Source organism: Poromitra crassiceps, assembly GCF_964638095.1.
Source record: "Poromitra crassiceps genome assembly, chromosome: 2".
NCBI lineage: Eukaryota > Metazoa > Chordata > Actinopteri > Beryciformes > Melamphaidae > Poromitra > Poromitra crassiceps.
The window spans coordinates 22,344,120-22,370,007 of record NC_139624.1 but is presented as its reverse complement, the minus strand read 5'-3'; the positions used below and the strand labels follow the sequence as shown (position 1 = coordinate 22,370,007).

The window sequence follows — 25,888 nt, the reverse complement described above, 5'->3', positions numbered from 1 at the left end:
AGTGGTCCTTAAGGTGGTTTTAGGGGGTCCTTCAGGGCAACCCAGTTACCAGAATAAAATGTTGGCAGTTTACATTTATGCAAACCACACAGATAGCCTACATGACAATCGACATTTGTAAATTATAAAATACATTGCATATCAACATTTCAACTTAACCCATATTTTCCAACATCAATTCGAAAATGTCAGTTAATTTGAAAATGTGTCGAGTTTCCAGTTAATTTGAAAACCTTGCGCAAATACAAACTTGATTGGGGTTATGGTTTGGGTTAGGCTTTAAATAACAAAAACCTTAAATGTTGAAATGCAGGGAAAGGGGCCACTGGCCTCCATGCTCTTTCAATAGCAGACTCTGACATGTGTAATTGATATACACATCTACAATTGTTGATATGCAACACATTTTGGTTCACAAACATTGACATTCAACATCTGTGGTTTGCAGAAACTTGCCAACATTATTCATAGCCTAGCCTACTCCAGGCTGTTCAGTGGGTTGCAGAGGTTCAAGGGTCCTGAACGGGTTCCAGTGGTCCTTGATTAGACTCCAGGGGCGGGGTGCGGGGGTTCATCCAGTTAAAGCCAAAGCCAACCACTTCAGTGGCTGCTACACAGCTAGTAGCGTTTCCCTCGGACAACACGGCCATCTAGTGGACTCTGGACTGAACTGCACTACACACACACACACACACACACACACACACACACACACACACACACTGATAAGATAGTTCACTTTAAACAAGTGTCCTGAAGCCCTGAGTCACCTTTATGTACACACACACACACACACACACACACACACACACACACACACACACACACACACACACACACACACACACACACACACACACACACACACACACACACACACACACACACACACATATATTATATACAGTATGTACAGTAGCCTATGTGTGTATATGTGTATGTATATGTACATACGTATGTGTATATATTATATACTTTGTTTATTTTTGTTTGTATATTGAGGTACAGCCGGATGTTATGTTTATATATATTTTGGTGTGATAGTGTCTTGTAATCCCATGTGGGATGGGCCAGAAATGGCATGACACGGAAAAAAAAAAAAACTAACTAACTAACTAACTAACTAACTAACTATATATATATATATATATAGGCCTATATATATATATATATATATGCCAATGTTGTTTGCACATTTGTAGACTTCACAAAAAAATCTTGTAAACTGCTATAGTGCCTCTATGACTTACCAATGTATTATTTTTCAATCTCTTATGGTATTACCATAATATTGCTGTAGTGACTTGACTTCTAATGGGTAGTTATATCAGAACTGCTCGTCATACGCGATGACGTCACAACCAGGAAGTAATTGACCAACCAACCAAACAAGTCTGGGCTGTCAAGTTCGCACGAGTTAGCATAGTTTAGACAGAAAGTAAGGTGATCTAGCCTTCAAAATAAAAGCCAAGGTGATGAAATAAGATCATTGGAGGGAATTTAGGCTATTACAGCAGTAAAAGTGATAGGATTTATTAGGGAAACAGGACAAATAGTTTAAGTCCACACAAGCAATAACAAATAAAACTATTAAAGCAAGAAAGTATAGAGTATGAACAGTTGTGGGGTTATTAAAATGTGTTTTATCGATCCCCTAGAGCAAATTTTTGATTTAAACATATGATCCTGACTATTGTGTACAGAACATGTTGTTCATATTTTGTAATAAATAATGAAATATTGGGACCCTTGAGGTTAAATGGCACTTTGCTCTACTTTAGCCTAAATCTCTCCATCTTTATTCTTTGATATTGTAGTTTTTATTGTGATAGCTGATATAGCCTAATGGAAAGTAAACGTCAATCAAAAGTTGCCAAAAAATGATGTGGAAGCTGCATGTAAAAGAGAAAAGCCACATCATATCAATCACTGATGTTCTCTCTGAGCTGAAAGTTTAGTGACAAGGTGGTCACTAAACAGGTCACGTGACCTGCGACTAATTATTACATCCACTGACTAATGGTGTCAGTCATCAGCTGGTGCTCTGCCTCTTCCAGTAGTGCAGCCTATTTTTTTAAAAGGGATGTCTTGGTGGCAAATCCTCAAGGATCCATGGAATTTGCTGAACTTTGGGAATTTTGGGTTTTAAAAACATTTTTTGCCCAGTACTTTGCCCAGTACTTACTAATTATTATTATTAAAACAATATACCCTACCATAAAAGTTAGGATGTAGGCTATTTTGTCTTTTTAAAAAGTGCACTTTAACCCAACCCAACGTTTGTCAACATGGCCTTTTATTTTTTAAATCTTGAGCGGAAGTTCTATGCTTGATTCTGTGTTGCTTGACGCTGACAGACTGGGAGCAGTAGTAAGGTTGTTCGGGGGATCTTTGGAGTGTTTTTCCAGTGTGTTTTCAGGCTGACGTGTGTGTGGAGGTCCAGTCCAGTCTGCAAGGTGAGTGTGAACTCTTCACCTGATCGATCCAACAATCAATTAATCAATCAATCCTGTCTGATGTGAGTGACGCAGTTCGTCCTTTTGTGAAACTGTCAACTTTCAGCCTCACCTGAGCAGAAACATACAGGCCTACAGGAAGGAAAGTGAAAGTGAACATACCAGAACGAAAATTTTATTTTTTTAATATATTTTTTAAATATCTATCTATCTATCTATCTATCTATCTATCTATCTATCTATCTATCTATCTATCTATCTATCTATGTATTGTTGACTTTAGGGAGTCAACAGGGTTTCAAAATGCAGTTAGGCTGAACAACAGCAGAGTTGTTGTTCATTGTAATGATGAGCCTCTGACCTGCTGATAAGATAGCTCACTTTAAACAAGGCCCTGCGTCACCTTATTATATATATATATATATATATATATATATATATATATATATATATATATGTATGTATGTATGTATGTGTGTGTGTGTGTGTGTGTGTGTGTGTGTGTGTGTGTACACACACACACACACACACACACACACACACACACACACACATACATAAATCCCAGTGATGCCATAAATCCCACTGTGACATCATCAGTGATGTCATAAATCATCAGTGATACTGGTCTCATTGGCCACACAGCAGCCGAGTTGCGGGCAAGGCGAGCTGCAGGACGGGCGAGCCTAGGAATCGAGCACGCGTAGTGTGCGAGATCCCTAGTATATATATATATATATGCTAGGGAAAGCATCAGGGGAAAATTGTTCACATAGCCTAATAAATAAATACAATTTCTTCACAGTGTTTATGTATTTTCTGTATTATCTGCTTAATGTAGAGTGTTGATGTGATGTGGTGTGTGTAGCCTACTGCCATCAGTAAATTTAATATGAATTTGTTTACCTAAATGTATACATTATTATGTTTAGCTTCTTTTTCTTGACCTTTATTTATACAGGGGGAGTCTCACTGAGAGCAATGCTCTCTTTTTCAGGAGCGCCCTGTTCACATTCACACACACATCCATACCTGGAAGCTGACCAGTACAACCACAGTCTGATCTGCTGGCCACTGAGCAGCTCCACTGGAGAGGGTTGGGTTAAGGGCCTTGCTCAAGGGCACCTCAGTGGTGGTAATGAGGGAGGAGCAAGCGCTGCCTTTTCACTTTCCCCACCCAGGTTTATCCTGTCGGTCCTCGCTTCTCTTAGTCTCTCAAGACAGACTGTCTCTTTTACATTCTACGAATGCACCAAAGACAGTCTGTCTCATTCACGCCCACAGAACATGGACAAAGGAAGTTGGGGGGGTGGGGAGGCTTCAGACCGGAGGAAGTTCGAACCGATGCAGGTGATTGGAGAAATACGAGCGGATGACCCGCCTTATGCGCTCGTACTCTCCAATCACCTGCCTTTAGACGGGACATCCGGGACATCCCCCTATCATCGCTCATTATTTTCCCTGAGTTTCCCTTTCCATTTTGACCAGGTTTTCCCAGCTCGACGTACAGACGTTTAGGCGGAAGCATTTGACAATTGCGAGAGCCAACTATCTGTTTTAAGAGACTATGCTTCTTAGACCTTAGACCACCACAACCCCACCAGTTTGGAGTCAGTCCACATTTTCCTCTGAATATTTCTCCACCATTATTAACATCTGAAATTGCAAACATGCTAATGCTAGCTGCTACTAGATACTGTATGTTACCTTAGTGTGCTAATCAGATGTGTTAACAACAAGCCCAATGATGGTTAGCTAAGCAGCAGATACAATAGGTTGAGGCCACGTCTCGTCATAGACGCTGGTTTAGCTGGCTCAGCCTGGCTGGGGGGCGTGGACAGGGTGGGGTAAAAACCCCCGTTCTATACATTCAGCAAAGTTAGAATTTAGCTGATAGCCCAGCCCAGGCAGACACGATCGGGGATTTAACCACCGCAGTAAACGCACATCTGAGCAGACGTCTTGTGTTCTGCTCTAGAACCCCCAAACCTGTAGTTTAGAGCCGCAGCACCGTCTTTTGGTGAATCAGCCCATGAGATATATTGGCGGTTTTACCCCACTCGCGCGCCAGCCGTTTAACATTTTGTGGGCGTTCCCAGACATGCGGACTGTCTCTATGGTTACTGTAGCTACAGTAGCTATTAACAAGCTGACATGATCTCAACACTAAATCAATCAGATGGATCAATTCACTGAATTCAGTTCAGTCACTGTTAGAGAATGGAATTTCCACTCTTCATCCGCTAATGTATATAAACCAAATGAATCGAAACCAGGAGCCAGAAAGATGTCTTATAGAAGTATATTTAATAACCCATACATTCTCTGTCAATATGTATTGTCAGAGGACTGAATCTCAATGTACACATTCTGATATGTTATACAGAGTCCAAATATTCAGTGGCGATTGACAGTTGACATTGATTACTTATACTCAGGGAGAGGAGGAAAGAGGGGGGAGAGGAATGGGATGATCTCTTGGAAATGTGTGTGCGTCTCAGTCTGACAGAGTTATCAGTTGTTATTGGAACACGACGCACTGACCAAGGTCTCAGCAAAAGGAGAAGTCCTATATGTGTGAGATGTCATGTCATGGTAACTCATAGCATCAATTATGCATATGCAATTATTAGGCAACTATTAGCTTATTGAATAGGAAATGGCATGGAACTTATATTTTCTCCAACAGTCACAAACTGACAGAAACCTCCAATATGGCCGCCAGTAGGTGTGTTTCCACCTGAAAACCCATAAAGACAACTGTCTCTCTCTGCTCTGTGTCTCTGTCTCTCTCTCTCTGTCTATCTGTCTAACTCTCCCTCCCTCTCTCTCTCCCTCTCTGTCTCTCTCTGTGTCTGTCTATCTCTCTCTCTCTCCCTCTCTCTCTGTCTGTGTATCTCTCTGTCTCTGTGTCTGTCTATCTCTCTCTCTGTCTGTCTATCTCTCCCTCTCTCTCTCTCTCTCCCTCTCTGTCTATCTCTCCCTCTCTCTCTCTCCCTCTCTGTCTCTCTCTATGTCTGTCTATCTCTCTCTCTCCCTCTCTCTCTCCCAGTGTCATGGCGTCCAGCGGGCCCCTGGTGAACGGAGACGTGTCCCGGTCTCCCGGGCAGTCTGGCACTCTGGAGGAAACTCTGCAGCAGATGAACATCCTGATCCAGGAGAACCGAGAACTGAAGGGTGGTGTGTGTGTGTGTGTGTGTGTGTGTGTGTGTGTGTGTGTGTGTGTGTGTGTGTGTGTGTGTGTGTGTGTGTGTGCGCCCATGTGTGTGTACTGTGTACGCGTACGCATCGGCTCTCCGCCTACCTCCAATGTTTTGTGAGCCAGTGGCCATGCCCACTACTCCAAGCAGAGACTAGTATAAACAGGGTCCACTACGAGTCCCTGGTGTCTGCACTCAGCTGTCCACTCAGGAGTATAACCAACCAGATCAGAGAGTTGAGGTTAATGGTACATTGTCAGAAGCTAGGGCTATAGGCTGTGGGGTCCCACAAGGGGGCATCCTAGGACCATTGTTGTTCATATTGTATATTAATGACCTAAATGATGCTTGCTCTTGTAATTTGTTTTTGTATGCTGATGATGCTGCCCTACTCATAGCACACAAGGACATTGACACTTTACAGGGTCAGCTAGGGGAGGAGCTCTCTAAAGTTAGCACTTGGATGTCTGACAACAGACTTTCTTTACACTTGGGCAAAACTGAATCCATCCTATTTGGATCTAAACCCAGGCTTAGGAGGACCCCTGAACTCAGAGTTGAGCTAGGCTCGCAGGTTATAAAAGCCAAAACGTCAGTAAAATATCTGGGCTGCATATTAGATAACAGTCTTGGAGGTGAAGAAATGGCTCTCCAGGTAGTGGGCAAAGTTAATGCAAGAACCAGATTGTTAGCAAGGAAGGCCAATCTCTTAGACAGGGACAGCATTAGGCTATTAGCAAACAGCCTTGTGCAGCCTCACCTTGATTATGGCTCTTTGGCATGGTACAGCGGGCTGACAAAGGGCAGTAAACAAAAACTCCAGGTAACTCAGAACAAGCTGGTCAGGGTGGTTTTGGGTTTCGGTCCACGTGACCACGTGGGCAGGAACCAACTAGAAGAATTAAACTGGCTACCTGTGGAGGCCAGGGTGGCACAGATTAGACTTACAATGGTCCATAAGATAGTCATGGATAGGGCCCCAATATACCTCACAAACTACCTCACCAGAGTAGGAGAAGCACACAGCCACGGCACCAAAGCTAGCCGAGCCAACCTACAGTCAGTTAGGTGCAAACTGAAAATTGGCCAATGTTCCTTTGCTTTCCAGGGGCCCAGTGAATGATCTGCTCCCACTGGATATTAAGGAGGCCTCAAGTCAAAGCACCTTTAAAGTTAAACTTAAGAGGTGGCTGCTAGATAGGGTTCCTGAGTAAGGGACTAGGCAGAAATGGCGTATTGTATTAATTAGTCTTCTTTTGTTATGCTGTAATGTTTTAGTACTAGATAGCCAGATTTTATTAGGAAACTACAGTATGTGTGGTGCAATGTCTGTATATTTAATGTACTGTATGTCTAAGACCAAGGACCACAACGGAATTAAGTTTTTATCTACTTTTTGTGTTATCCTTGATGCCTTTTTGGAATTGCATGTACATTTAATGTATGGCATTTCTTTTTTAAACGGATCATCAAATAAATCTATCTATATCTATAACCATGGCTTTAGTCTGACATGAATCTTTTCTTTCTGGTATGAAATTCTGGATACACAATTCTGTTATTAAATTAATAATCTCTCTCTCTCCCTTCCTCTCTGTCCTCCCCCCTCTCCCCCTCTTCCCCCCCCCCTGCAGAGGCCCTGCGGCAGACCAACCTGACCATGAAGGAGCGTTTTGAGGGTCTGTCAGCATGGCGTGAGAAGCAGCGGGAGGAGCGAGACTTCCTGGAGAAGCGGCTGGAAGAGGCGCGGGTCCGCATGGAGGCGCTGAGCGTGCAGAACCGCGAACTGAGCACCAGGCTGGAGGAGTGGGGGGGCGCGGTGGGGGGAGGGGCCGAGCAGGTGAGTCTGCACCAGGCCCGGCCGCCATTTCTTTCTGGGGCCATGCGAGCGCTTGTAAATGTGCCTGGGTGGAAGTGATCAGAAGTCATCTTGTTTACATTCTCTGAAACGAAGTTGACGTCATTTCCGACTTCATATCAGCAATGTTGTCGGAAAGGGAGTCATTCCTGTTCCCAGGGTCCTATGTTCCTAGATGTATATGGCACATAATGGGAACATGACAAAGTGTTCTATGTTCTCCACTTCCCCAGTTCTATTATGCACTCTCCCAGGGGCACATGTTCCCAAGGTCCTATGTCCCCAAGGTCCTATGTTCCCAAGGTCCTATGTTCCTATATTTATATTTCACATAATGGGAACATGACAAAGTGTTCTATGTTCCCCAGTTCTATTATGTGCTGTCCCAGGGTCCTATGTGCCCAGGGTCCTATGTTACCATTACTTAATGTGGATGTGGTTTCCAGGCGGCGGCAGCAGCCAATCAGAGGGCAGAGCTGGACGGGCTGCGTGCCCTGCTGGCTCGCCTGCAGGCGGAGAAGAACGACCTGGTGGCCATGAACTCTGAGCTGAGACTGAAGACCAGCCAGGAGTCACCCGATGACTCCTTCATCCAGATCATCAGGGTGACGGTGAGGAGGGAGACACGACACGGAAACCTATGTATCGCACTTTTTCTATCTTGTTTTACCCAAATATTGTCATTGTATTTGGTTTAAGCTATTTTTATTAAGTTGTGAGCGGTGTCGGGTGGGGGTGGAGGGGGTTGACCTAGCGAACAGCGCTGAACGGGCAGTAAAGGACGGGCAGTGTTGACAGTGAAGTTGTTTGAATGAGCCATTCTCCAGAAAGCAACAATCGGCCCATTCCACGTGTGCACGTATTGAACGGGCACGAGCGTTTCTCGAGGAAGCTGCAAGCATCAGTCGGCCCGTTCTGGACAGGCACGTTTTGAACAGGCACTGCACTCGTACTGCCAATTCTACAATGAAAGTGTCATTAATCAAACTGCATCCTATCTGTCATATCAGAGGTGAACAACACTGAGTGGACCAGATCAAACTCATTATGCTCTAACCCAAAGCCTTAAGCCAAATTCATGGTCGGGCGTCAAAGCTCTTGCTGTAGTGCCAAGGTGCTACGCTGTGGCCAGCGAGGAGTAGGCGGCGTGCAGCCCTTTTGGCGGGTGCACAATGTCTCCCTCTCTCTCTCTCTCCCTCAGTCTCTCTCTCCCTCTCCTCCTCTCCTCTCTCCCTCTCTCTCATGACTTTGTGTGTGTGAGTGAATTTATGACATCACTGATGATGCCATCAGTCGGATTGATGACATCACTGATCACTGAACTATAGCCTTGTGTGTGTGTAAGTGAATTGTCTGAGTGTATCTGATTCAAGATTCAAGATTTTTATTGTCACTCCATGGTACAAGTATCACGTGTGAAATTCTTGTGCTGTGGACTCCGTTTACAACATAGTACAAATATAACAGGGCATATGAGTGCAAAAACAACAAGAAACACAACAAGCAATAAGGCAGTATAGTGATAAGACAAGTCAGAGACAGTGGCATATTCACTGCACATAGGTGCACATGTCGTGTGCATACTTTAGACGTGCTTAAACATTTTAAATTCTACGTATTTGACATACAGGTGCAAATAACATATTCCTTATTAAACATACAATTAAACTCGGCATTTTAAATTCGGCGTATTTGACATACAGGTGCAAATAGCATATTCCTTATTAAACATACAATTAAACGTTAGACATACGTAATGGTAGCAGCTACAGTACGGTACAGTGCGGCTACTACACTATTTGTGTATGTTAAGGAGTCTCATGGCCTGCGGGAAGAAACTGTTCCTCAAGCGATTTGTGCGTGCTTTCGGAACCCTGTATCTTCTCCCTGAGGGTAGCAGGGAGAACAGGCTGTTGTGGGGATGGTTTGTGTCTTTGATGATCTTCAGGGACCTCCTGAGGCACCGCTGTTTATACAGTTCATGCAGATCTGGCAACTCACATTCTGTTACGTGCTGTGCCGCGCTGTGCTCTCTCGTCTTGCCCCACCTTTCACGCATTTTGTGCACCTTTTTTGTGGAAAAACCATATCACACAAGTTATTAATCAAAGTATAGTCTTTATGCATCGAAAACATGTTTGGAGGGGATCTTTTAAGTTTAATAGTGTTCAAATGATATTAATATGACTGAATGAGTTTCAGTTAGCTTTGCACAGAAACAGCCAGTAGAAATACTATTTTTACTTTGATAATTTATTACATTTCAGAGCCTGTACTTTTTTTTTTTTTTTTACTTTTACTTGAGTAATATAAACAAGTTGAATCGGTACTTCTACTTTTAGCAGAGTCTTTGTTTTTACACAAGTAACTGTACTTCTACTTACTGTAAGTAAAGACTGTGTGTTCTTCTGCCATCTCTGGTGGTAACCCTCTCTCTCTGTGTGTTCAGGATGGAGAGGTGGAAGGTGTGCAGGACGTGTGTGCGGCAGGCCGCCTGGACCTCAGCATGACGGCGTCGCGGCTGGAGAGCGAGGAGTTAACGGTCAGCCAGCTCCTGCAGTCTCTGAGGAACGAGTCCCAGAAGGCCGAGCGGCTGCAGGCCGAGCTGCACGCCACCAACGCAAGGTAGGCCCTGCCTCCCTGCCTCTCTTCTTCTGTGGTGTAGACCAGCGGTCCCCAACCACCGGGCCGCGGACTGGTACCGGGCCGCAACGCATTTGGTTCCCGGGCCACGAGGACATGTATGACTGGTTCCCTTTTGCATTAGCGATAATTACGGTAATCAACGATGTCATGCTCCAGAGACGGACCTTGTGGCGTACTACCGGCCATCATCAGAGACCCAGCTTTTAATTTACTACTACCGGCCACTATTAGAGGAATTACAGTCATCCAATTTTACACAGAATTACTAGTATTTTACGTGTGTGTTTCTAGGTGTGTGTGTGTGTGTGTGTGTGTGTGTGTGTGTGTGTGTGTGTGTGTGTGTGTGTGTGTGTGTGTGTGTGTGTGTGTGTGTGTGTGTGTGTGTGTGTGTGTGTGTGTGCGTGCGTGCGTGCGTGCGTGCGTGTGCGTGCGCGCGCCTGGACCTAATGTATGAGGGACTAACACTGTCACACATGACCTACCACAGAATTACAGAGCTGGAGGAGAAGAGGAGCAGCACAGAGAAGTCAACACAAACCTCCCAGCCAGAGTCCAAGGAGGATTCTGGGAAGGAGGAGAAGGTATTTACAGTAATCATAGTAGTGTAGGAGTACTAATACTGTAGTAGCAGTAGTAAGCAAGCTATACCTGTTATCATTCCCGTCATGTGTTTTGAAGTTCTGAATCTTCATGTTGATTCTAGTGTTGGGATGTGGGATGTGTTGTGTGACTAAACGTGCAGGCTGTGTCTGAGGTGGAGAACCTGAAGGCTCAGATGAGGACGCTGTTTAAGGAGCTGCAGCAGGCCCAGAGCAAACTGGACCAGGCTGAAGGCATGAAGAAGAACCTGCAGGACAGGTTAGATTCTCACACACACACGCACGCACGCACGCACGCACGCACACACACACACACACACACAGAGTTGCAGTTTGATCTCTAAGGTTTGGGGTCAGTGGCGCCGGAACGAGTTTGCAATTACGGGGACAAAAGCAGGAAGGGAGTCTTTTTGATGGTTTTTTTTACGTTTGGATGATTTTTAGCCATATTTAGAGGAATATCTCATTTGAAAATGAACAGTTGTGATGTCATTATTCAGTCTTAAACACCAATATTTGATCCTTTTCTCACTCACTCTCCTATGTCACCACTTGCTCTCCCTGCAGGGGACCACCTGCCAATATGGCTGCTAGAAGTTACCAGCCAATTAGAATTTCCACTAGCCAAAATGTTTTTCTTGAAATAAACCATAATATGAGTGGGTTAATTTAAGTATAAGTATCAGTAAGTGGCCCGGGATTCTCAAAGCCTGTGTTGAGGGTCACACGAACAATAATGCACCCTTGAAGCTAAATAAATCCAAAACCAACAAGTTTATTATTGTCATTTTTTACTTCAACGTAGAACAGTAATTTCTTACACATAAGATTACTTTTAACCTTTTAGTCATAAAGATTATTGAAAGATATTCCATATTCCAGACTGAAATGTTATAACAGAAGTGCAGTATTGGCCAGAATGACATGAACATTTGGACACTTAAGGTCTCATTATGCTTTCCGCATCAGCGAGGAACGCGAGTGTCCGCGCGGAAAAGTGACGTCAAATCAGCAGACACGCCCCTCCGCAAGGCTCCGTGCAGACGGTTTTCGACCGTCCGAGCGCACGCCGAATTTTGTAACTACGCGGACGCGGACGGGCGGACAAAGTGGAGTTTTCAAGACTCGCGCTCAATTCCGCCTGCAGAAACCCACACAGAGTATACAAGCTCCACACGTTTCCTCGTCGGATTCCGTGTCTCTCATTTCCGTGCGGGCCGGCCAAAGCGTCAAGCATAATCCAGGCTTTATTCAGCGGGTATCTTGTATGTTGCGTTCAGGTGCACTGTAAAAAAAAAAAAAAAAGAAATCCCACTCTCATATTTAGGGGGACAAAATGTCCCCATGTCCCCCCGCTTCCAGCGCCTATGTTTGGGGTTCACACCTAGAGGAAACAATGTATAATTAGCATACCAGCAGGTGTAATTTCATATCCCGACTAATATGCCCAATGAGTGATGGAATACTGCGAGAATTACCATAGAAACCAAACTCTCACAAACCGCAAAACCCAAACCAGATACAACTTCAACAAATGCAATAATTCCATACAAATTCAGAAAAGAGAATTTAAATTCAGTCGTCTGCTGGAACAAATCTCCTCGCTTCCAACCTAAATCATTTACACAAACACAAGGGCCCGAATCTAACATGTCATAATTCCAGGCGCAGCACAAAAGCAATTGTGAAATTTGTAGCATTAGCGCATTTACTAAAGTAGCAAATACAAACAATGCGCACAATGGCCTATTTGTGGCAACGTGATGGATAAAAGAAGTACAAATGTCTCTCCAGCGGAGCTGAAGGGTTAGGGATGTTAGGGACGTTAGGTATGTTAGGGACGTTAGGTATGTGAACCTCCGACTTCAACTGTATGTCTTTGGTTATGTCTGTGTTAATTTCTGTTTCCAATCTCCATTACATTTACATTACATTACGTCATTTGGCAGACGCTTTTATCCAAAGCGACTTACAATAACACATTTTTGTCAGCAATAGAGCGATAAACTATGCAACACAGTCTATGACAACTACAACATCTGAAGGAATAGTGGTAAAGTTAAGTTAGTATTTTTTTTTTTTTTTTTAAGAGAGAGAAAGAAGTTAGTTCAAGAAGGGCCCAGATGGAGCATGAAAAGGTGTGTCTTTAGTCTTTTCCGAAAGATCGGCAGTGATTCAGCCGTCCTGACTGAAGGTGGAAGCTCATTCCACCATTGAGGTGCCAGGGACGAGAAGAGTCGCGATCGGGATGAGCGACTTTTTAGCCCCCGTAGCGAAGGAGGGGCGAGGCGTCCTGCACTAGATTGTGTCCTGCACAATCTCCCTTTTTTCTGTGGCATATTATTTAAATCCATGCCTAAAAATGACATAACTTTCATTCTTCAAATTTAAAAGAAATTTAGTTAAAGTTTTGCACGGATCCATGGACCTCTAGAGAGCCCGGATACCCCAAAAACATGTGGGTTTCCTCTTCATATGCAATGTTTCTGTCGTGTGCGTGCGTGTGTGTGTGTGTGTGTGTGTATGCGTGCGTGTGTGCGTGTGTGTGTGTGTGCGTGCGTGTGTATGCGTGTGTGTGCATGTGCATGTGTGTATGCATGTGTGTGTGTGTATACGTGCGTGCGTGCGCGTGTGTATGCGTGCGTGTGTGTGTGTATGCATGCGTGCGTGTGTGTGTGTGTATGCGTGTGTGTGTGTGTGTCTAGATGTCGGGAGCTGGAGCAGGATGTGGGGGCTCTCCGGGCTCAGCTGGTGGAGAAGCAGGCGGTCCAGACGGAGAGCGAGCGGCTCAAACTGCAGCTGGACAGCATGCAGGCCGAGAGGCTGCTGGAGCAGAGGAAGGCTGGGGAGGAGAGGTCAGCACACACGCACACACACACACGCAGACACACACACACACACACGCACGCACGCACGCACGCATGCACGCACGCACGCACACACACACACACACACACACACACACACACAGAGACACACACACACACACACACACACACACACACACACACACACACACAGGTAACCTCCCTCCTCCCTGCAGGAGTAACCTGGCCCAGCTGAAGGATGCCTACACCAAGCTGTTTGAAGACTACAACGAGCTCAAAGAGGACAAGAAGAAGAGAGAGGTGACTTTTACGTCCACAGCAACAGACAACATTCAAACACTTCAGATCTCCAAATGTCACGTCTGAAATTCCTCTTTCGGTCCCTATTACAGAAATAGTGGCGTATATGTAAGGGATAATGTATTGTGAGCCGGTGATTACTGGCGAAATAATGACCGACAGGTGAATGATTGAGCCCGACGCGCAGCGGAGGGCTTAAGCATTCACCTGAAGGTCATTATTTCCAGTAATCACCGGCTCACTCTACATTATCCCGCTTAGAACACGGCCTACAACTAAACCATTCAATAATCTGACAAAAATAATTATTCAAATAGATTTTTTAATAGCGTTTTCAACGACAAAGCGGTTTCATTCGTAATTGGCACACAAGACACCACAGCTGCAACTGGTTGGCCTAATTAGTAGTGTTTGCTGACAAAAGGCTCTTATCAACTGATTAATCCAGGTGTGGCAGAGCAGCGGTCGGTTGTCAAGAAATAATGACCGGTGAATCTTGTTGATTGACCAATCAGAATGGAGTATTCAAGAGAGCCGTGTTCTAAATATATATAGTGTGTTGGCCATTTTGTACTGGTGTCCGGATTCTCAACTGTTTATTTGATTCAATATATACAGTAGTCCACTATAAAATACCCCCTGATGCACTGCAATTCCTAGTGATCAGAGAATGTACCCTACATTTTCTCCCATATACCACAATGCAATGCTGTCGTGTTTACCACAGGAGAAGAAGAGTGAGGTAGAGTCCGAAACTCATTTGATCGTTCCCCATATAGTTCACTATATCATCAACACTGCATGGGGAATAGTGAGAGAGTGAATTAGTGAACCATTCCGAAACATGGCTATGGTGTGCAGTAACCTTGCGAGGCAGCTGGATCACGTGAGGAGTCCATTTTGGCACGCTGCCAGATATGCGTTTGAATCCGCCCCAGCAGGGGGCCGGACCAATCAGCTTTGAAGCAGCTACGCTTTACGTGTGACGAGAGCGAGGAGCTACTAGCTAGCTACTAGCTACTAGCTAGCTACTAGCTACTAGCTAGCTACTAGCTAGCCCCTTGGCTTTAAACCAGGAGTGTCAAACTCACTTTAGTCCACATGCGACCCAATTTGGTCTCAAGTGGGCCAGACACACACACACACACACACACACACACACACACAAAATATATGCATAATAACCTATAAATAACAACACCTCCAACTTTTCCAGTTTCTTTTAGCGTAAAGAATTACAGGCACATTTTAACAACACGTTTGCATAGACGCTTATCTCAGCTACCATAGGACGATCAAACAAATGATCAAATCTCTGTAACTGTACATTATAATTGACAGGCAACTGTACAATTTTCTATATTCAAGGGTACTGAAAATGGTTGACCATTTAGTGATGAATACAGAAAACATGATTAGGCTAATTACCATTTAACTTGCTCCTGAAACCTATCCTTCACAAGTGCATCACATTGGATTGAAGGACTTCTCAGTGCAATATTCACACTTTGCAAAGTCATCCTGTGGGCTCGATTGGACCATCTGGCGGGCCGGTTCTGGCCCCCGGGCCCTTATGTTTGACACCCCTGCTTTAAACTAAGGGGCTAGCTCATATCTCCGTTTATGAAGCCAATGTAGAAGTATCTTAAACCTGCATTCTTTCGAATGGCCTGCAGGGGGGTGACCCCACTGGCTTCAAAAATAAGTTTGGTTACACAGAAGTGAATGGGAAAACGAGCCTACTTCTCAAGTTCTCACTTGATTTATGACCTCAGTAAACCCTTTCCTAATGAGTTCATGGTCTCGATCGTTTCAAGTCTTCTTCAATACAGCATGATGTTTATTTAGTCAATTATGCTCCCATTTCGAGTAAAATAGACAATAAAGCAGACTAGGGACGTGATTGACAGGTCGCCTGTCCAGTGATCACGCAGCTCACCGATCACGGACCAATAGCAGGCCGCTCTTCTCATCCAAATTGATATCACTTTAGAATGATAAACAGTCTTCAGTCTTCAGTCAGAGCCTGGATGTGTTTCAGGCCCAGCTGGTGCAGCGGGAGGTGGTGGAGGAGCTGCAGGGCCGGCTGGCTACAGCAGAGCACGCCCTGGCCTCCAAACAGGAGACCATCGACACCATGAAGCAGGAGATCTACCACAAGGAGAAGGAACTGGAGACCATATCTGTCTTCCAGGCCCAGGTGTGTGTGTGTGTGTGTGGGGGGGGGGGGGGTTGTGCGTGCGTATGTATGTTACATTTCATAGCATTTGTTTGTGTGTCTGTTGTCTCCTCTGTGTGACGGTGTGTTTGTGTGTCTGTTGTCTCCTCTGTGTGACGGTGTGTTTGTGTGTCTGTCTCTGTGCAGGCGGAGGTTTACTCCTCAGATTTCTACGCGGAGCGTGCGGCGAGGGAGAAGATCCACGAAGAGAAGGAGCGTCTGGCCACTCAGCTGGAGTTCGTCAAGAAGCAGAACAACCAGCTGCAGGAGGAGATGGACTCACTGGGCAGGTAAGGAAAGAAAGGTCAAATTGTTATGTAAAATTCCTCGACTTTCCCAAAACTAAGTTAGACCATTTCCACGACTTAAAACTCTTCTTCCCTAGTTTGTTCATCCATTAATGTCCACAGTGGAATTTTATCATTTCCTTTTACATCACTTAAAGTCCCCCTCCAGTCAGTTTTGTCATGTTTAAGATATTTCATGTGTAGCTGTGTTCTTCCTGCTCTGCTAATTAGCCAAAGTGTTCGCCACTGTATTTTGTTGACAAATAACCTTATTTTGGGCTCAAAATCGTAAAATATAGCTCGTACTAAAAACGGGTGCTGCTGACGTCAGACATTATGTTGTCTAACGAGTGACGTGTCATAGACAAATAATACAATATTTACACTAAATACCATCTGCCGTTAGCTAGGTGTTAGCCGTTAGCCGCTACGTTGTCTAAGTAAGTGTTCTGGCTCAAAACGCCGCGATAGTCACTTTTAACCAGTTTTAGTTACGCTCTTTCCATATCTTTTCCATAATAAGTCAGCTTTGATATCTGTTGGCCGGTTTGACAATGCGCAAGAGTTTGGCTTCTAAAATAATGTTTTTCACAGAGACATGACTGGAACCAATATGGCCGCTATTTCCGTTTTGCCGCAGACAAAGAGTACCGTATACTGAAGACAAGATGAGAAGCTGCTCTGCTACTTTTACAACAGTGCATGCAGTCATTATGTTGCAGTGGAACATGAGTGGAATAGACACTGCGTAACGCGTCATCATTCAGAAGCCACGCCCAAGACGGGGGAAAACAGAAACCCCCCCTCCAATCCTGGCGTTCTATGTCACGTGCATGGTTGCGTGTTGCACACAAAGATCGTATATACGGAAGATGAACACTCCAACTTCCTTGACAGCTAGATCCACATTTTTCTTCTCGCCAATTCTCAATGGCTTCCTTGTTTTGTTCAGGAGTACAAAAAAACTTTAACTGGCGATTTTGTTGACATTTGTTGTCTGCGCAGCCCACCACACAACAGCTTTTAGCTGTTTAATTCAAGGAAAATGACGCTGGTGTGTGGAAATGAACGGAGGTTTTCCCCCGTGATGGGCGTGGCCTATTTCATGCAGTGTCTCTATGATCTTCGGTTCTTATCAATCTACGCTCTTCTTTGACACAAATGGTGATGTTGCTTGTTCCAGCGCGAGCGATTTTTCAAATGAGGCCACAGCACACGTTTGTATGAACTAGGAATATATATATATATATTATATATATATATAATATATATAATATATATATGTATATAGATTACACTCATTTATATCTTCTAGTTTGAGATTGCAGTTATTTTTATTACAGGATCATCCCCCCAGGGGATTCCCAACCAGTCAAATCTTACATTAGTTAGTCCAGTGTGCAGTGTGCCACTCGGATTTCAAAGTAATTGATACAGCAGGCAACGGCCACAGCCATTCTTGTTTACTCCTTGGCACAGTCTTGACAAACATACCAGAATCACATACCTGGGTAACTATTCAGTGCATCTATTTAATAATGTATGCCAAAAAAAAAAAAAAAAAAAATCTTTAGTTTTTCACACTTTTTCCACATCAAAAGTTCATTTTTCAGGATTTCATTCATAACTGTAATCTACAGTATGGTGATGTAACGAAGTACTATCACATTTCTACCGCATTTCAACCTATCACATTTCTACCGCATTTCAACCAATCATATCATGACTGGGCAGCTGTCAATCAATCTTCATTTCGAGGAGAAAATTCTGCAGGCAAGATGGTGCTTGTAACCTGGGCAGATTTTCTAGCCCATGAATCCAATAAGTATGTAACATACCAAATAAAACAAACGGTAATGTCTTCATTTGATGTAGAATGCATAGGACATGTAACTGGTTTGTTAAAGTCGCATTCCAGGAATATTGTATGTACCGCGTCTCTTTACCCTGGCTAGTCGACGCTACAAGCCAGCAGGCAGCACTCTTCCCTCGGCGTGTCCGCACGGAAGCAGCCGGCTGCCCGGTTCTCTCCGGATCCCTCTCACGTAGCGCCAGAACACACTCGATTTGGGGGCGGAACACGCCAGGATAGGCCAACGCCAACTCCAGTCCCCAGAACTGTCAAATCAAATCATCGACACGCTATGGCCCGCCTCTCAACCCTCTTTCATCTCAGGCAATATCTGCTTTCAGTCCGATACGTCACCGACCCTCTCTGAGACCCGCTTCATGTGGTCTTTAACACAGCCATTTTGTCCCTTGTCTTCCTCAGGCAGTCTCTGAACGAGATGCAGAAGAGACATGTGTCGCGAGGAAGCAATCCACACGGGGGCGCTGCTGCTCCAGGGGGAAGAGGTACACAATTTGGTAATGTCAACATGTTTGAACCTTTATTTATCCAGGGAAGGTTGACAGAGCACCTGGCTGCTTCTCAGCTTCACTGTTTCACATTCAGAGATCCCGTTCATGCTGGAAGCTGCCCAGTACAACCAGTCTGAGTCAGTCACTTTCCTCACACTGCCCAGTACAGTCTGAGTCTGTTGGTAGATGCCGGAACAGTTTTGAAGGTGGAATGTGTGTGTGCGGTGAGGGGAATGAAGAGAGGAAGGGCTGAGGTGGAGATGGTAAAGAAACAAAGAAAGGGTGGAAGTGCATAAGGATCTGGAGAAGAAAAAGGACGGAACTAGTCAGAGGAACGTGATCCTTCTAGATGTATCCATCCACTGTTTCCCTACATTCTGTCCCTGACTCTGCGCACCCCCATCTCCTACTTATAGCCTCTGCATGGAAGGATTTATGACATCAATGATGATGTCACAAAATATGTCTGATGTCATAAATCACTGATGACTAGCCCCACAGCTGTACCGGTGGGGTATGGGAGGTGGTAATGCAACATAAAGGATGCCAACTGCCGTAAAACGCCACAGAAGAAGAAGAACCGTGCGCTCATTGAGTGACATCACATAATCATAATCATAGCATCATAATTCTGACATCATAAATAACAGACAGACATACAGCAGACATGCATGACATCACTGATTATGTCATAATGTTGTCATAATGTTATGTCATGTTGTCATAATGTCTTCATGTAAAAATGTTGTCATAATAATAATGTTGTTATATTTTTATGATAACATTATGACATCATCAGTGATGTCATGCATGTCTGCCTGTATGTATGTCTGTCTGTCTTTGACATCATCAGTGATGTCATAAATCACTGGTGATGTCCTACCAACTGATGATGCCATAGACATTGTGACATCATCAGTGATGTCATAAATCCTTGTCTGCTGAGGTTATAGAAGGGATGACTAATTATTAAAAATAAATTACAGTCTGATATGTTTGCTGCCAGCTGTCTCCCATCCGAAGAGCAGTTTCTCTGCTCCATCTGTCTGGATGTGTTCACTGATCCAGTCTCCACACCATGTGGACACAACTTCTGCAAAACCTGCATCACACAGCACTGGGATGTGTCATGCCAGTGTCCCATGTGTAACAAGATTTTCTACAGAAGACCTGAGCTGCAGGTCAACACTTTCATGTCTGAGATGGCTGCTCAGTTCAGGAAGTCAGCTCAGATGAAAGCCAGCAGCTGCCCAGACCAACAATGTGCCAAACCAGAAGTTCCCTGTGACATCTGCACTGGGCCTAAACTGAAGGCCCAAAAGTCCTGCCTGGTGTGTCTGGCCTCCTACTGTGAGACTCACCTGGAGCCTCATCAGAGAATCTCGGGCCTGAAAAGACACAAGCTGATCGATCCTGTGGAGAACCTGGAAGGGAGGATGTGTCAAGAGCATGATAAACCACTGGAGCTGTTCTGCAAGACTGACCAGATGTGTGTGTGTCTGCTCTGCACTGCTTTAGACCACAAGTCACATCAACTTGTTCCTCTGAAAGAAGAGTATGATGGAAAGAAGGCTGACCTGGGGAAGACGGAGGCTGAAATTCACCAGAAGATCCAGGAGAGACGACTGAAGATTCAGGAGATCAAACACTCAATAGAGCTCAACAAAGAAGATGCAGACAGAGAGATAGCAGACAGTGTGCGTGTCTTCACTGCTCTGATGCGGTCTGTGGAGAGAGGCCAGGCTGAGCTCGTTGAGATGATCCAAGAGAAGCATAAAACAACACAGAAACAGGCTGAAGGCTTCATCAAAGAGCTGGAACAGGAAATCTCTGAGCTGATTAAGAGAACTGCTGAGATGGAGCAGCTCTCGCGCACTGAAGACCACCTCCACTTCCTCCAAAGCTTCCCACCCCTGAACACTCCACACACCACAGACTGGACAGAGGTCCGTGTCCATTGCTCATCATATGAGGGGACTGTGAGGAGAGCTGTGGCTCAGCTGGTGAAGACTCTCAGGAAAGAGATGGCGAAGCTGCGTGAAGCTGAGCTGAAGAGGGCCCGGCAGTATGCAGTGGATGTGACTCTGGATCCTGATACAGCACACTGCAACCTCGCCCTGTCTGATGACGGGAAACAAGTACATCATGCTAAAGTAAGGAAGAAGAACCTCCCAGACAACCCAGAGAGATTTTCTTCTTGTGTCTGTGTCTTAGGAAAGCAGAGTGTCTCTTCAGGAAGGTTTTACTACGAGGTGCAGGTTCAAGGGAAGACTGAGTGGTACTTAGGAGTAGCCAGAGGGTCGATCAACAGGAAGGGACACATCACACTGAGCCCAGAGAATGGACTATATATAGACTTCTGGACTATATGGTTGAGGAATGGAAATGAAGATGAAGCTCCTGCTCGCCGTCCTGCCCCCCCCTCTCTGAAGACGAAGCCTCAGAAGGTGGGGGTGTTTGTGTCTTATGAGGAGGGTCTGGTCTCCTTTTATGACGTGGATGCGGCAGCTCTTATCTACTCCTTTACTGGCTGCACCTTCACTGAGAAGCTCTACCCATTCTTCAGTCTCAGTATGAATCGTGGTGGTAAAAACTCAGGCCCTCTGATCATCTCTCCTGTTGATCACACAGATGATGGTGCAAACACACCAGATGCTGAAGCATCTGGAATCTCCACTCTGCTGTGAGGAGACGGGCTCTGTGCCGCTGTCGGTTACGGTCGGTGTGTGTGTGTGTGTTTGACACACAAGCATGACATGCAGAGCAGGGCAGACTCAAACACACCTGACGGCATTTAACAAAACACGGAAACGTCTTCCAAGAGGGTTGTTTGAGGTGTTTGAGTTTTTATTTGTGCTTTAGAAACAACTACTGCGAACAAATTCTATAACTTAATCCCACTGTTACACCCGGTTTTGTGACACTCGCTCGCTTGACTCCCGGCTTGTGGAGCCGGGGGGAGAGGCCAACTTTGAACGCATTCAGTGTGTTTACAACCGGAAAGCTAGAAAAAGTTGCATAGTATACCTTTAACTCCTGTGGAGCTGATCAGTGGCCAGCAGATCAGACTGTGGTTGTACTGGACAGCTTCCAGGTATGAATGTGTGTGTGAATGTGAACAGGGCGCTCCTGAAAAAGAGAGCATTGCCCTCAGTCAGAGATGGTGACTTGAATCCAAGTCGCACTTACGTTACACACACAGTGACTTGAGACTTGATGTGAAACTTTCTCCTCAAAAGACTTGACTCGACTCTGACTAGATTTGGAACTAATTGTGAACAATCTATATCTTTTTTTTGTGTGTGTGTGCATTAACATTAAGGAAATGTGCACTAATAATGTTAACGAATCAATGTTGATACCGTATGCTAATGAGGATAATACAGTACATGCTTTCAATTCCTTAGTTTTAGCTGTGCAGTGTTTTAAGCAGACCGGATGGCATGCAGCAGATGATCGAACCATATTGAGACTTGACTTGGACTTGTGACCAAAGACTTGAGACTTGACCTGGACTTGCTTCTCAAAGACTTGAGACTTGACTTGGACTTTAGACTTGACTTGCAACAAAATGACACTGAGACTCCCCTGTATAAATAAAGGTTAAAAAAACTCAACCAATCCTATTATTTCTGCCTCCAGAACAGCTCTGCATCTGAGAAATGTTTGTAGAACTATAACTTCAATCTGCACAGAATTTGATCAAATTTGGCTCAAAAATCGACTTGGACTCAAGGATGAACTGATTAGATTTTAGTGGTCAAAGTTCAAGGTCACTGTGACCTCACAACCGTCTGTTCCATGCTCGTTTAACGTGCTATCTCAGGGACGCCGTGGGGAAATTTCTTCAAATTTGGCGCAAACATCCACTTGGACTCAAGGGTGAACTGATTAGATTTTGGTGGTGAAAGGTCAAAGTTCAAGGTCACTGTGACCGCATGTCCATCTGATCCATCAAGGAAGGGGGCCATAGCTAGGGATAGGAAGGTCATGGAGAGTTGTGGTTTGAGGGGTGGGTTGGGTGAATAGCTAGCTAGGGGGATGTAGGTGGTGGGAGGGGTCGTGATGAGTAAGGGGGTGGGGCTAGGGAAAATTGGCCATAGCTAGGGATAAGGATACCTCCTTATGAGTGGCTAGGGGCATGTGAGTGGTGGGAAGGGCCATGGTGAGGAAAGGGGGTGGGGCTAGTGGAAAGTGGCCGTAGAGAGTCGGGGTTTGATGAGTGGGTAGGGGGCATGGATGTATTAAAAGAACTGGATAGGGGACGTGCCACGCCCACCCATGCATTCGGACGGTGGTTGCTCATTGGCGCATGAAGCCATCATGGGGGCTTTTTCTTCCTGGTTTTACTTCCTGACCATGCAGCCCAAAGGCGAAGTGCGCATGTGTGCCATGACGTGTTCCATGACGTCTCCCACCCCTCCCACCCATGGATTGTATTACAAGAAGAAAATACCCCCGTATACGGCTCTTAGTGGCTTCTGAAGAAAAAAATGCCCCATAAAAAATTTGTTGATAATTAAAAGAGTCGTTTTATACTTTGAGTGACACCCGGAAAAAATTCCCCTGGGTTTAACAGCTGCCGGGGTCCTCATGCAAGTGGATGGGAATTTCCCTTTCTGGGCTGCATGGCGTCACGTGACTTGCAATACAGAGCTTCGCCAGCATGTTCAAATGGCTTCAAAGCCCAGCGCTATTCCTGCGGGCTTGGTAGGGGGGAGTGGCTGGCGGGATATGGGGGGTTTACGGGTAGAGGTAGGACCATTTTCCACATTGAAAATGATTAGCTGTTTTGTTGAGGTAAACATTGTCTAAAGTGCCATAAGGCTGAATGTACACCACTGCGCCGTAGGCTTCAAGGTATTTGTGTTTGTATGGGTCTGGACAGACATGTATGTGTGTTGGCGGATGCATAAAACCGCGAGGTGGTATTTCTACTTTTAATAAGGATTTTAAGAAACGTCCATGGGAAAATGAATGGGGAATTAAATCTCTAAGAGGGCGTGACTTAAGCACTCTATAAGATTTTAAACCAGCAGCTTCAGGTTGTGATCTCTCTGTCTATTTCAGGCGGGATCATACCCGAACACGCCTGTCCCAAGTGCAACGAGATCCTGCCAGACCTGGACTCCCTGCAGATCCACATCATGGACTGCATCATCTGAACCTCTGTCATGATAAGCATCCTCCACAATAACAACACCTACAGTAGCACCTTCATCTAAGCTGCCAGTTGCCCACCCTTGATCTGAAGTCTTCCTCCGCTTCCATATGTATTAAAACCACTCTACAATCCCCCCGATAAGGAGGGAGGAATCTCTCCCTTCATCTCTCAGTTATCAGTGAAACAGAGTCTAGGGTGGGAAAGGCTGCGCTGGCAGATAGTGAGAGGAAGAAGTGATGCAAAATGATCTAATAACTGTATTCAGGGTTCCTACACAGGTCTGGAAATGCAAATTAGAAAGAATTAGGTCATTTCTAGATCGGGGTAAATTTGAAAATTGGAGAAAAAAAGTGCGGAAAAATGCGGACTTTACATACTGTACAGTAGCCGTAAACAGTACAGAGGCCAAATAATGTGCTTTTAGGCACTTTTTTATTTGAACGATAAAGGAGCTGTCCATCAGCACCAAACAGAAACTTAAAGTGAGGGGCTGTCTGCAGTAGGCTAATCAGCGAATAATTGATTACAAATTAAATAACTGAATAAATAAAGAAATAGGTTCCATCAAAGTGGGAGGCAGGCCTCCCCAGGGAGGCTCCAAGCAGTTTCAGGGGAGGCTCAGTGAAAGGAAGTGTCAGGTCGGGAATGGCTGGCCTACTGCATAGGCACTACGTTTTCTGTTATTCTGATAATTGTACTTGCTGTTAAGAATAATCTTCATCTACAGCTATTAGTGGAAAGAGACAATTTGCATAAATCAAGGTCTGGAAAATTGTTGAAAACTTGAGGGTTATGATGGTGAAACTGTGTAGGAACCCTAATTTCATTCATGTCGTCCTTGTCATGTTTAGATAAAAATAATCAACCAATCACCTTTCGTTCAAAATTCCTTCTATTTTGTGTGTTGAAAGGATTCTATTTGAGCCTTTATTCAGGTTGTTGGTGTCATTGGAAACAGGGCGCATGCACCACATAGGCACTTTAATGTTGAGAAGTATATGTTTTATTTCTTTGGGCTGCTCCGATGGTTCCTGCTGGTATGAATAACGTGGATGTTAATATAAACATGATCAGTTTATTAATCAACAGCAACATACAGAGTCTACTAGTCCTCTGTAGGTTATACAGGCCTTCTGAGTCCATGCTTTCGTCAGATTACAATTAAATAAAGTTGTATATGACTAGTCTCTGTTTCTGTCTGCTTTTGACAACATTACATCACATTTATATGCATGAGGTCATGTGTTTTTTTAAATGCACATTTGACACAATGGGTCCCAAGTCAGTCTCAAGTCTTGAAGCACAAGTCTCAAGTCCTAAATTTAATGTAGATTTCAATGTCAAGTCATTAATGTCAAGTCAGAGCAAATCAAGAGTCCAGTATCGGGGCGTCTGGGAAATGTAGAGCACTTATTCCCACGCAGTTGTGTTGGGGGTATGCCAAAAATAATCTGTAGTACCCTCTGGAGGTATAAGGGGGTAGCCACCAGGAGGTTGAATGATTGAGGGGGTACAGGACTTTAAAAAGTTGGGGAACCACTGGGCTGTAGATAAAAAAGCATTTGCCTACAGTACCACCACAGAGACCGGGGGGTCAATTCCTGGCAGCAGTACTTCCGGCTTGGTCAGATGTTCCTACAGACACATTTGGCCGTGTCTGCGGGTTGGAAGCCGGTGGGCAGCGTTGGGGAAGCTACTTTGAAAGCATAACTTAGGAAGCTACCAACTACTTCACCATGGAAAGAAAATTTTATTTACGTGTCAGGACAATTTACATGACCCATCCCACATGGGATTATCAGACACATCAACATACAGTTATTTCCATATCTATTACGGTACTTGAACAATACAAAACCGTACAAACACACACACAGCAGCACGCGGCATCAGCAGCAAAACACAGATTTAACTACAATGTGTATTAAGTAAAATATATGAATTATCTATCATATGTCATCTTTTTCCTCC

At 44.7% G+C, this 25,888-nt stretch overlaps 2 protein-coding genes across 4 annotated transcripts; both read left to right on the top strand.

The window, feature by feature from the left end:
- The first annotated feature begins 2,350 nt into the window (after nucleotides 1-2,350).
- optn (optineurin) lies at nucleotides 2,351-25,104 on the top strand. Of its 3 annotated transcripts, none has more exons than XM_083657171.1 (13): nucleotides 2,351-2,456; nucleotides 5,509-5,633; nucleotides 7,291-7,496; nucleotides 7,961-8,125; nucleotides 9,964-10,139; nucleotides 10,648-10,741; nucleotides 10,903-11,018; nucleotides 13,465-13,614; nucleotides 13,803-13,887; nucleotides 15,935-16,087; nucleotides 16,253-16,395; nucleotides 18,665-18,759; nucleotides 23,824-25,104. In XM_083657171.1, the coding sequence occupies exons 2-13, from the start codon at nucleotides 5,513-5,515 to the stop codon at nucleotides 23,916-23,918; spliced, it is 1,599 nt and encodes a 532-aa protein (XP_083513297.1). In that variant the 5' UTR covers nucleotides 2,351-2,456; nucleotides 5,509-5,512; the 3' UTR covers nucleotides 23,919-25,104. The 3 variants fall into 3 exon arrangements, with proteins under 3 accessions (XP_083513297.1, XP_083513298.1, XP_083513296.1); XM_083657172.1 differs by having other exon boundaries at nucleotides 15,929-16,087; nucleotides 18,665-18,747; XM_083657170.1 differs by having other exon boundaries at nucleotides 15,929-16,087.
- Nucleotides 19,746-21,440, top strand: LOC310791049 (E3 ubiquitin-protein ligase TRIM21-like; the record flags this gene model as incomplete). Its single annotated transcript, XM_083652765.1, has 1 exon — nucleotides 19,746-21,440. The coding sequence occupies one exon, from the start codon at nucleotides 19,746-19,748 to the stop codon at nucleotides 21,438-21,440; it is 1,695 nt and encodes a 564-aa protein (XP_083508891.1).
- Nucleotides 25,105-25,888: the final 784 nt, after the last annotated feature.